Source organism: Pezoporus wallicus, unplaced genomic scaffold, assembly GCF_028554395.1.
Source record: "Pezoporus wallicus isolate ANWC-B61680 ecotype Strahan unplaced genomic scaffold, APGP_CSIRO_Pwel_v1 contig_3952, whole genome shotgun sequence".
NCBI classification, from domain to species: domain Eukaryota; kingdom Metazoa; phylum Chordata; class Aves; order Psittaciformes; family Psittacidae; genus Pezoporus; species Pezoporus wallicus.
In genome coordinates this window covers 2,097,649-2,110,090 of record NW_026635034.1, presented here as the reverse complement: position 1 = coordinate 2,110,090, position 12,442 = coordinate 2,097,649, and the positions used below count along the sequence as shown (strand labels likewise).

The 12,442-nt window shown below is 42.6% G+C and overlaps 1 protein-coding gene across 2 annotated transcripts in view; it reads left to right on the top strand.

Moving 5' to 3' along the window:
- Positions 1 to 12,442, top strand: part of MCTP2 (multiple C2 and transmembrane domain containing 2) — a 106,379-nt gene that overhangs the window by 23,041 nt on the left and 70,896 nt on the right. Inside the window, exons 7-9 of one of the 2 annotated variants that reach the window (XM_057418149.1) lie at positions 953 to 988; positions 9,327 to 9,491; positions 11,287 to 11,417. In XM_057418149.1, coding sequence (XP_057274132.1) covers positions 953 to 988; positions 9,327 to 9,491; positions 11,287 to 11,417 — 332 coding nt within the window. Of the gene's footprint in view, positions 1 to 952; positions 989 to 9,326; positions 9,492 to 11,286; positions 11,418 to 12,442 lie in introns of those variants that run through there. The other variant, XM_057418227.1, reaches the window with a different exon arrangement.

Here is a 12,442-nt window from a genome sequence, read left to right as displayed (position 1 = left end):
AAGCTAATGTGGGATGTCTGTCATTCATTATTCATTTTTCAAATAGTTGCTTTTTTGAACGTAGTAAAATCTCAATAATAAGTGTAGTTATTTGTAACTCAATATGTGATTACTTAAAAGCTTAATGACAACATTCAAAACACTATTGTGGTGTTTATATATCTATATTATGAGATCGCTTTGATCTGGGATGTGAATTCTCCCTCTAACCTGTAGAAGAGATTGTTGGCACACATGGTTACTGGATTGCAGGAAGGGGTAAAGCAAAGACAAAAAGTTTCTTTAGCAAAAAAAAGCAGTTTAGGGGAAAGAGCCTCAGGAATTATTCTGGGATTTTTAGGAAGGCATGGCCTAATATGGACTTAACCAGTGAGGCAGCAAATACATTGGTTTAAAGTAGCAGCTTTTGGTACTCTTGGGTGCTTAGTTAACATTCAGAGTGCAGATGATAGAAGAGTTGGGTGCACACTGTAATTTTTTTAAAGACAGTGTTTTAAGCCCTCATATTTCAAATGCAGATTGCTCAGCCATTTCCAGTGGAATCGGAACAGTGAAATGGCTCTGTCTACATTAGCACTTAACAGTAAGATGATTTTTTTTCCCTTTCTAAATTAGCTTACTGTAGAACCAGATGGCACCAAAAGTATAAGCTGTGTGTCTTACTAATGGCTCTAGGTCCTTCCACTTTTTATTCTTGATGGCTTCTTTTAATTTCCTCTTTTTTTGGTGCAGTGCAGGTATTTTGAGTTTGGCGGTTGCTATATTTCGTGAGGGAGGGGAGGCAGATGAATACAGTCATAGTTCCAGCCCCCTACTCAGTAATAAACTTTTTTAACACATTTGACAAGCTGTGGTTTGAATTATTTTACTAACCTCTGTCTCCATTTTACTCCTCCTCTGTTTCTTCTCTCTGGCTTCTCTTTGGTGCAATGGTGTGGGGACTCATGAGTAGAGATGGTCAAGTCGGAAGAAACGAACTTCATCCAAGGTAATCCATATTTTTTTTTCCTCTTAAAGTCCTCTCCCAAAACTCTGTGCCCTCTCTAAAACAGAAAGTAAACTTAGGAAGCTCTGAAGTACAGTTGCAACCTGTCTTAATGTGGTGTGATGCCCTTTGCTTGAGCTTTTTTTTTCCAATGTAATGAGAAATTGTTTCCTTGTTGTGGGTGCTATGGTAGCATCTGGTGGCAAGAGAGAGTAAGACTCCATTCATTAAAGAGGTGTAGAAACAGAGAAAAACTGTCTGCACTGAGGAAATGGGTATAAATTCAACCAAAAAAAGGAGCTGTAGAGGATTTGAGTTGTTTAAGGATATCCAAAAGGTGGCTTGTGGTTGGTGCTGGAGTGGAGCATGGGTCTTCTGGATCCTAGTCTAATTGTTTAGGTTTCTTCTCGGAATGGGAGGAATTTTGTGAGGCAGTATTTCTTCTGTTTGCCCTGTGGATTTTGAAATTCCTTTTGTGCTTGGGATGGAGACCAAGCAGGGGATTTTTCATTACCAGCAATGTAAAAGGATTCCCAAGATTTGTGTGTTGCTACATGTCTACACAACTTGCTTCCCTCGGTCTTCTGTAGTGTCCCTGCAGGCTTCTGTTACTTTTATATTCCTGTACTGTCCTGTTTTTGCATTACATTTTAATTTGTTTGGGAAGCAGACTGTAGCTTTCTATTTGTTGTGTAAAGCTCTAATTTGCTATTGAGTAAATAACAATAATCTAGAGGCTGCAGGCCCCAGTACACAGCTCGAGAGCTGTGCGGTCTAACTCTCTGAAAAGCAGAATTTGGCTCTTACAAGAACAAAATGCATCTTGATATTTTCCCCTTTATAACATTGCTATGTGCCTAAATAAATTGAATAATTAACCTCCTCTTGTTTGATTCAGTTCAACTGTGGTGTGCTACGTAGAGGAGCCAACCCTCTCAGGTACTGTGCCAGCAAGTATATTTTTGTCAACAGAGGAAGTGCAAAGTACAGCCCTTGGGGCTGGACGGCAGCTCGGTGAGCCCTGGTCCTAGGGTGTCACAGCCCTTCACTTGGCACTCAGCACGGAGAGCCACCATGCATCCCTGAATGCTGTATGACAGAAAGTGATGGAATAATTGAGGAGTTCAGCACCTGAGCTCTTAACTAAAGCCCGGGAAATTATTGTGCCCTCAATCAGTGTAGCTTGATCCCCCTTTTTCTCATGCATGCACACACAGCTGTCTCTTGACTCTGGTTGGCTTTGGGTTTTGGCAAAGAGAGCCAGGTTTTTAAACTCTGGTCCTTTTTGTTCCGAATAGCCAAAATTCTGTCTTGGTTGCTGTCATTGGAATATTTTTTGTTGTTGTATGTTATATCTCATTGCATTTTCAGTCATTTTCTTATATGTGGGGTTTTTGGACCTTTTGCTGTAAGCCCTTCTGGCAGGTCTCTCAGTTCCCAACTGGCTTGTGTCTTAACATCTTTTAAAGTAAATTTGAGAGATGGTGAAGCATGGTACTGGTTTAGGAGACATGAAAGTATTATTTCAAAGAAGAGGGGGGAAAAAGCTGCAACCCTGTGCTCTATTCTGTTCCAGTCACTAGAGGGTAGGAGAGCTTCAGTTCTTCCTAGAGAAGACACAGTTCATGCTCCAGTGTGATCTCTAAAGAAAAACTCTGTGACCATCCAAAGGCAGTAAAAAGTGTTTCCCAGCATGCGCAGGAAAAATCTGACAAAGCAGTATTTCCTAGTTTATTGATTCTGCTACTGCACTAAAACACTAGTACTGTACATCAATAACCATCTTTAGTTAGGAAACTCTGGTCTGTGGAAGCAGTACTAGCAGTTTGCGGCAGAACATAAAGGCTAGAAAGAAAAATTGTGTGCATGGGGAATATAGGTGTCTAGGGAAGGCACAAGAGGTTATAGAAGAATAGCCAGAGTGCGTGATGGGGTAGAAAACAACGTTGCTGGACGAGATATAGATACAGGAATAAGGGGACAGGGGGAAATTGAGAGAGCTCTCTAACGGGTACACAAACTCATCTCTTTTTTCGGCTACTGAGCTTTCCCTGAGCAACAACGCAGGGAAAAAGGCCATATACTTTCCATTTTTGCTGCTGAGGCAGATATACATTTTGCCTCTATAGGTTTAGGCAAATTAAACTTTTTGAAATAGTTTTCCTGGGTGTTTTGTGCTGAGCTGTAGCTGACCTCTACTGTAATATTGACCTTTTCTTCCACAAATACAGGTAAAATGGCTTATGTTAAGGATGGACAAAATGAATATAACTTCCACAGCTGTTTCTTAATCTGTATTGCCTGTATGAAACAAATCTGCTTATACTTGAATTTGACCATTTTGTGTTATCTTAGTGCAGATTTGGCACATTGGTGTCCTAAATAAGTCTTTTCACATTAATCATGGGGTTCTCGCTGCCTTCCCAGATTCATCTCAGATGCTTAGTACATTGATGGCATTAATACCTGTTGCAACTCCATGTCACTATTGAAGGGGTTCACATGGGCTGTTGTAGACACTGTACCCTTTTTATGCATGTACTCCACGCTCCCTTACTTTTTGAGGGTAAAGCTACATTTTCAGACAACACTGAAAGCAGCAGCACAAGATTTCCAGTCTACTTCTGGTTGTTTCACAGTCATTACAGATAGCACGCAGGAAGGATTTCAGCATGTCTTTTAAATCATTTTGGCGCAAGAGCTGTTGAGCTAGATGATTCAGCTCTCTGTTGATTACACATTGTATATTTTTTCACTGCTGCTAGAAGGGAATCATCACACATTTGTGTGGACTCCCAAGACATGGGCAGTGCATCCAGATCCCTCATTTTTCAGGGGAGCTGAGAAATAGCATTGTCCTCTGTGGGAGCTGTCTCCAAGAGTGCAGCATTCTTCTTTCTCTCATGGAGGGTGGCATTGCAAAGGGAAGAGGATACTATTAGGCAGCATTAATATTGACACTCGTATATGTGTGTTGGCAAGCTCTCCCCTCTTTCCTGTCTCTCTTTCTGGGAGCAAAGGGACTTGGTAGCCATCTCTGCTGGAGCCACACATGTCAATGCTCAGTAGCCTTGTTTGTCCTGAGTGTCTTGAGTCTCACCCTGAGTGCCCCGCATGTTATTTCCAGCATTTGTACAGCTGAATAACCTTTATGTGTTGAACATTTATGAAGCAAATAAGCAGGTTTGCTTGGGGTGGATTGACCCGCAGCAGTTCAGTCCTGAAACAAAAGCGACGCAATTGCCACCTTGATAGCGTAAGCTGATTGAATAAATTGGCTGAAAGGCTGACCGGACTGAAGTGCTCCTCAGCATCTCATCGCAGGGGAAAATCCCTCACTCTCCTGTTTTTTCCCCTCAGTGTGGGCTGTTAGGTTTCATTTTTGTCTGCCTCATTGTATTTGGCTTTCTCCCACAATACCCCATGGGCAGCGACGCTTCCATGGAGCAGAGGCACTCGGTTGCCACAGGGTCACGCATCACAGCAGCAATCTCGTGTTGGTTCACTTGCCTTTCTCCCTGCCCTCTCCTCTTTCCCAAGGGGAGACTGCCTCTGCAAAATGGTTTCTCTGCCTAATGAGGAGAGGTCCAAAGAGTCTTCCTATTTGTGTGTTGTTGTTTTCTCAAATGGCCCAGTTTCAGTGCTGACCTCTTCACAGGGTTTGCAGCAGGCTTTCTGTTGTCCTGTCTCATCCTTTTAAACGAAAGATGTGAGAGATAGGCTTGCTTCACACTTGGCCACCTCACCGTGTCATTTAAATGTACAATTTTTCCTCATCTCTTTATTGCTTCAAAAACAAGTTTGAACTTTGGGCATGTATGTGTGTGTCAGGAAAAGAGACAGATTTGAAAGCAGCCCTGATGTACCAGAGGGGATTTGCTGGGTGCCTAGAAAGGGAGATTATATACAAATGGTGTTATCAGTGAGACTGGAGCTCCTAAAGGATTTTTGTGAAGCCGGGTCAATGAGCTGGTTCTTTCCCCTCCAAAGCTCTGTCATTCTCACTCATCTCCTGTATTTGGCTCTGTGAAGGCAGAATATGACCCACCTGCTCATTCTTGTCCAGCTTTCCTCTTTAAACTAGAACCAGAAAATAATATAAAAACCGAAAAGTTGGTGTGAGAAGCTTTTATATTCATTTTGAAACCAGGAACTAGATCCTGAAAACGGTACTGTGAGCACTGACTTCTAATTTTCCTGGACAGAGACGTGCGTGGTTACTGGGCTGATGTTCTTTCTAAGCAGTAGGGAGATGGACCATCATCTGTTCCTTATGTGGCAGGGTCCTGCTCTATGACCAGGCCATACTTTTGCTTCAGAGAAGATTACTCATTACTTGCGTGGTGTTGCACAGTTCCTAAGTCTGCAGCAAGCATGGGCTTTTGAAAACATGTATTTTGGTTTTTAGAGTAAAGCTTTCTGGTTATTCTTGTGCTTATTGTTTTCTTTCTGGCTGGCTTGTCTGAGGGCTGTTTTCTGTTCAGTTTTTTATTCATTTTACAGCAGTGGCCTTTATGGTATCACTGGTTATTTGCACACAGAGCCCAGCCAAAATCAGAGCTCTGTCTGGAGGCAACCCTTCAAATTCTAGTCTCGAGGCTATCTTGATTTCAGAAGTGATTGGGGGGGGAGGGAGTCAGGAAGGAATAAGCAAACTTGTCCAATGTTTTGAGCTTGATATATATGCCAACTTCCAGCATAAAGCATGTGTTTCCTAATTTCCAGCCTTATAGCCTGATCCTAGCTTCAGACATCTTCTGTACCTCTGCAAGGCTCTTTTACTTTGGTCTGGGATGTAGCCAGTGTGAGCTGGCTGACTGCAAAGAGTTTATAGGAAAATATAGCAGGAGAGGCCTGAAGGACCTGGCATCCAGTCTGGGAGCACAGCTGGAAAGAACTTGTGTTCAGCAGCAGGAGGAGCTGAAGTACCCAAATGCAGAGGCGTCTGTAGCCTGCGATGTAACAGGGAAAGGGAAGAGCTGAATAGATAAAAACATGTTAAAATTGTCACTGATTAAGCATTTGTGTCCTTTTCTGATTGATATAGACAAGGGCTTTGACTTTTGTGGTCTCAGTGCGAAGGCAGGTTGGAGTACTGATGGCTGGAGGGGAGGGAGAGTGTTTGGTGTGTTTCTTTCAGTGCTTGTTTTGCCCTTGAGTAACTTTGCACTAATCACTGCACTTCCTTGCGCTCTGCTCTCTAATAGTTTTGCCAACTCAGAGGGAGGCTGTGAAGTTTAATCAATTAACTCTGTGTAAATCAGTTTGAAACGAGTAGGTGAGGAGTATCAGAGAGGAGGTAAAGCTTCTAAAACAAATAATGCAGTATCATTTTCTTGTCACCTGGGAGGCATTTTCCATAGTGCAAACTTCCCCAGGCAACACTAAGTTTGACTCATTGATGGTTCGGGTCTGTGTGTCTACCACACATCTGGGTTTCCCCAGATGTGCTTCCTTCCAGAAACTGTGAGTGGAATCTGAGACACTGTCTGTTTCTCTGGGATTTCCACCAGGGTGGTCAGAGGAACAGCCTGCCAAATACCTGGGGAGGCTGGAGAGGTGGCCACAGAGCGGTTCTTTGCTGCGTGCGTAGATGATAGAAGGCATAGAAGACATGCCAGACCTGCTGAGCACACACTGTAGGAATGACCTGGGCATGTCCAGGAAATCCAAAGCATTCCTAACGTGATGGGCTGTCTTGCAGGGGCAGGAAGCAAGCAGCCTTCTGTGCTGCTCCGTTTGGACAGAGGCTTTTGATGGTGGCAGAGCTGGGTTGGGGGAGATAGGAAGCAAACTGCAGTCATCCAGCCTGTGTCGAGGTGCTGCAGATCAGCACTATGCCATAAACCAATTGCAAACATCTTGGCTTCTTTAACCAGTGTGATGCTCTGAAGTGATGCTAGATCTCATCCAGAAGGTCCTGTTAGCTGGAGACCAACATGCCCCTCCTCCAAGATGAGCACAGGATGCTTTTGCAGCTGCAGAGCCATCCGGAAAGGGGGTGCAAGAGGCTGTTTGCTAGGGACCACCTGTTTTGGAAGGTCAGAGTTGATGCACTGCAATATGCCTTAGTGATGGTGAGCTGCAGGTGTTGATTTTTCCCAGGACTGTGTGGAATCCGGGCTGGTTTGGGTACCTCCCAACAGTCCTTTGAACTGTCAGGTCAGTGGATAAAAGGATGGGGTTATTATGTGTGTTACAGAGCTTGGGTAGGAAGGCCCCCAATGCAGAGTGACTCCCTAAAATACTGGACTGGTTAATAAATGAAAAATACCCAAATTTAATTTTAGAACTGAGCAATAACAACTGTCTTCAGTGTTCAGGCTGGAAGCTTTGAAGAGAACTGGATGCTTTGTTTTTAAAAGAAATTGTAATGTGGATAATAAACTTTCCCTGTTTTTTTTTTTTTGTTGTTGAACTAACATCAAATACCTCTTCCTCCTCTGAGGAAGGAGCTTAGGAGGAGGGAAAATCCTTGGTCCTAAAGCAGCAAGTACATCACATCAAACATGACTATGTTAAATACTAAAATGTTCAAAGTACAACTGAGATAGATAAAGGCTTTGATGGGAAGTGGATATTTCCCAGGGACATTACAAGCAATAATCCAGATGTTATGGTGTAATGCAATGAGTGTCCATGGATAGATGGGGAGCTCAAGCCAAGCAGCTCCTGCTGTAGGCCTTAGCCCTCCACTCCCATGCTGTTACGCCATATGGAAGCAATCTCCAGGCCCCCTTAATAGCCAGCTTTGGATTCCATTTTCACAGGGCTCATAGAGCTAAGTGGAGCTGTTTTATGGACAAGTTAGATAGAAGCCTTTCCAAGATAAACATCCAATTCGAAATTAGGACATACCAAGCTGCAAAATTATTTTAGGGCATATTTCATGGAAGCACTGCCATTTTTTTAAGGCGATTGCCAGACTGTAGAATGCCCTTTGATCCCTTGTGGACATTACTCCCTTCTTTATAAAAAGGATTTTGAAATAGTTGCAGTGTTTAGGGAGGAATATATCTGCTGGGACTTTGAAGTATGTCCATGGGAACAGTCATGCTTTAGCTTTTTGGCCCGAAAGACGAACTTTACAAAAAAATATCTAAAAAAGAAATTACGTTGCAGCTGGATTTGTGAATCAAAATCTCTTTTTCTTTTTAAAGGTAGGAATTTTTAACCAGCGTGCCAGGAAAGCCAAACGGGGTGTTTAAATAGAAGTATATTAATATGCTCGTGGGATTCAGAGTTGGGTATTTTAACCAGTAAAAAGCAAGTAGAAAAATTTGTGAGTCCACCACCCATGATTTAAGAATTTTGTTGCTGGGTAATTGATCCATAAAAAGTAATCTTCAGACATCAGGTGCTTTTGCAATCGTTTTATTTAGCAACAACATTTCTTACTTGCTTTTAAAGCTAACACGTCCTGTTTTAAAGTGACTTGTGAAATCTTCTCCTCCGTCTTGCTCCCACCTGTGTATGACATGATTGAAGCTCCCAAGTGTGGCAAGTTAAAAGTTGCTTCATGAGAATAAAATATGGCAGGGTTTTTACTGCAAGACGAAAATCATAGCCTTGAGTTTTAATGCTTCCAGCTCACTCCCTCCCAATAAAGGCCTATTTAATCATCCTCTGTCCAATAAAATACTGCCAGTTAGCAAACTGTTAGCGCAGCCATGCTATGTAGGATGAAGCTGCGAAGGTGACAGATGTGGCTACCAGGTAACCATAACTCCAGATAAAGAGCCTGGTGTGTTTTTCAGCAGGCATCAGTGGTTTTGATTCGTGAGCTCTGTTTCTGGAAGCAGGCTCTGCAAAGCAGGCGAAAGAGCTCATGGGGATGACAGCGGTTGAGCGATTGAGGAGATGGAAGATGTGTGTTCAGCCTTTCACCTGGCCATAGGGCTTTATGACTGTGGGCTGTCTCCCACGGGAAGAACAGACCCGCGTTTTATGGACGTAGATGGAGACATTTAAGAGTTTACTTTAGTTTCTCCCCTTTTCTGCCTCTCCTCCCCAGCACTCTCCTGTGTCTTTCTCTGAGCCAAGCTAACAGATTGCTTTCAGTGCTCGAGGTCTGCTCTTGCCAAAGCTCAGCCGGGTTAGCTGAAGTCGTCTTCTCTGGTGGTTTAAGCTAACCCTGTTGTGATTTTTGCGCTGATGCTTAGTATTGTCCCTTCAAGGGGGCAGCCATAGTGTAGTACAGGCAGAAAATCCATAGCATCCTACTGCTGTCCGTTCTCTGTACTCCTAGGGGTAGGAGTATCACTTCTGGTACTTTCACACCGTAAAAATGTGGAGTTTGTTTGGGTATATGAATATTTCATGTTACTGATTTGATTTTCAGTCGAGTTTCCTGCGGAGCGTGCGACTCTCTGACTCCTTGCGTAAGAACCAGTTGTGGAACGGACTGGTCACCATCACTCTCCTCGAGGGGAAGAACATCCCCGGAGGGGGCTTGGCAGAGATTTTTATTCTCCTTAAATTGGGAGATCAAAGATACAAGAGTAAGGTAGGTATTACGGCTGAAGGCAATAAGGTACTTGGTATTGCTTTTACTGGTGTGGCTACCTCAGATGGGACTATTCTTGAATCTCTTTTATATAAGTGAGATCAAATCCAGGAGATCAGATCAGGGATATTAGCATTTTACTAACATGTTTTACATGCCGATATTGAAGTAAGAAGGTTGGAATATTTTGTGTATCTGGTTTTGTGCGTTAAACACACTCATCATATTGATGGATGTTTGCCATTAATATGAAATGAAATAAAGCTATGTGCATCACACATGTTTTGTTCTCTGCCAATACAGAAGTTAGGTTTGCAATGTTAGTATGCTGGAAAAGCAGACCTGAAGTGGCTCCCAGTGCAGGGGAATTATTACTATTATTGCTATTATTATTATTTTCAATTTAAAGCACCTATCTTGAACAATGTTATGTATAGCAGAAGCCACACCCGTCCCCCAAACACAGAATATTCCATGGTTTTGATTTCCATTTTTATTCTTCTAGGCTATAGTTACTTGTATCCAGTACCATTTAATGGGAATCTAAGAAATGGATGGGGTTCCCAAAGATATGCATTGCATCTCGCACGTCTAATAAAGAGAGAGGCTCTAATTAAAATAGTGTTCTGTTGAGAAAGCACAAGCTCTGCATGTCATGAACTGGAAGTGTGGAAGCAGGAGGTGGAGGAGGAAACAAACCCCCTCCTGTACAGAGCAAGTTCACAGAACATAGCCTTCAGATGTAGGCTCGTCTGAAACCTGCTCTCTGTCTGTGACATCAGACCTCAAACCAAGGTCATGATAGAATGTTTTTATTTAGAAAAACAGCTTTGAGAAATAGCAAATGGGTTTGTTATTTTAGAATAAATATACGTTATTCCAGTTAAAATCCCTTTTTATTCTTCTCTTTAATGGTCCATAGCCTGTGCCATGAATCTGCAAGACTGCACTGTTTGCAGTCACAGAAAATTAAGAAGGGGGGTCAAGTACAGTGTTGCCTTCAGTGAGTTAATTGCTTCGTATTTCTGTCTGGGGTCCAGCAAAAGTTGGGGACTGCTGCTTTTACACCCTAATAACTCTTCAGATTGTCAGTACTTCACATCCTTTCCTGGAGTTTATTCAACTTATGAAGTACAATCTCTCATGGTCCAGAAAAGCAGACAAGATGGGAGAAATCTCAGTCATGGTCCAGCTAATCCTATCTCCTGTTCTTTCAGTGGTCATGCTGATATTAATGGTGGGTAGTGTAGTGTGATACGAATTGCAAGTGATTTAAGTCCCAATCCAGTGAATACTCAGAGTAACCTGAACACATGAACAGTCTCACCGAACTCAGAGGGGCAATTTACAGATCTCAAATTAACTGGGTGTCAGTAATTTCAAGGCTGCTTCTTCTTTGCCTTTATCTTAACGTTGAAGGGTAAAAAATACTGGTTTAGATTCCTTAATTCATTCAAACCTGTTTTCAGGTGATTGTCCTCAAAAGGCTTATTCTTGGTTTCTTCCAGTGTGTGATGTCAAATAACCATCACAGTCCACTGTAAGTGAAGCTGGTGGATCCACCTTGCGTTCAGTCATGTTACACTTGCACATTTATCATTACTGGGAGAGAAGAAAGAGAGTTTCTAAGGAAAATAAGACTGCCCGTGATGGGCTGGGGAGCTTTGATTGGAATGAGCTTAATACTTGATGCCCTAATATCCAGCCTTGTTCTTGTAGAGGAAATGATATGTGCTTTACTGTGGAAATAAGTACCGTTTAAGAAAAGTAAATATTATAACTGCATGTTTTCTAGACACTGTGTAAGAGTGCAAATCCTCAGTGGAGGGAACAGTTTGATTTTCACTACTTCTCTGACAGGAAGGATATGTTGGACATTGAGGTCTGGAGAAAGGATAACAAAAAGCATGAGGAGCTTTTGGGAAGGTAAGGCGCTTTTCTTTTGTTGGGTTTTTTTTTGTGATTTTGGTCTTTTGGGGATTTTTTTTGTGTGTTTTTGAAGGGGGATAAGTGCAAAAGATAATGTTGGGTTTTATTATCATTAAAATCAATTGATCAATTAAAAAGACCAAACCCTAGCATCATACTTTCTTTCCTCAGTTCGATCATATCCAGATGCCTCTGCTAGAGTATGGTTATTAAAACATATTAATAGGTAATTGATAAGCCACAATCTGGATGCAGAGACACCCAAGCTGACTCTGCACATGCTGGCTGTAAAATCCCAAATCCCATGGAAGCTCAGTGGCAGCTGTTCCCAGGAGAGCCAGCAGTAGCGCAGAGGCAGTATCTGTTTGTTTCAGGGTGATACTGCTCGAGATCCCATTGTGCCACCAGGCTGGTGGCAGCTCAGGGATCTTTGTGCTCCTTTCGAGGGTGGCACTGGTGTACCTTTCTTCTGTTTACACTTGGATGGTGTGTTCTTGTAGCCTTGTTTACCTATGGGTCCTGTTACCTGGGCTTGTTTCCTTCAGTTAGTCCTCTGTGGCAGTGAAAAAGAGGTTGATCTCTGTGGGTTTGGTACTCCACACTGTTGCACAAGCTCATGTTTCAGACATTGTCTTTGGGAGCAGCCTTAGGCAATTTGCCCATCTCCTGGCTGATTTAGTCCCACTATAGCTTTGGATTCTCAAGTAATGATCTTATGCCACATTAGCAAATGAGACTTTTTGTGGGATAGCAGTCAACCTTTTATTTTAAATTTGGACTGGAATATAATTCCTGCTCTTATGCCCTGCTCTTTTCCTTCCACTCTAACTCCGTAATACAACAGTATTAGTGCAGTCTTGGTTTCCTGGTAGTGACTGTGTGTTCTTTTGACTTGCAGTATTGTCATCTAGAACCATCCCCCCAGACTGCATCTGCACAGTTGGCTACATGCAGCAGGTCCAAGAACCCTTTAATTTACTGGAGCCCCTTTTGGGTTATCTGTGAGCCCCTGTGCTTATCTG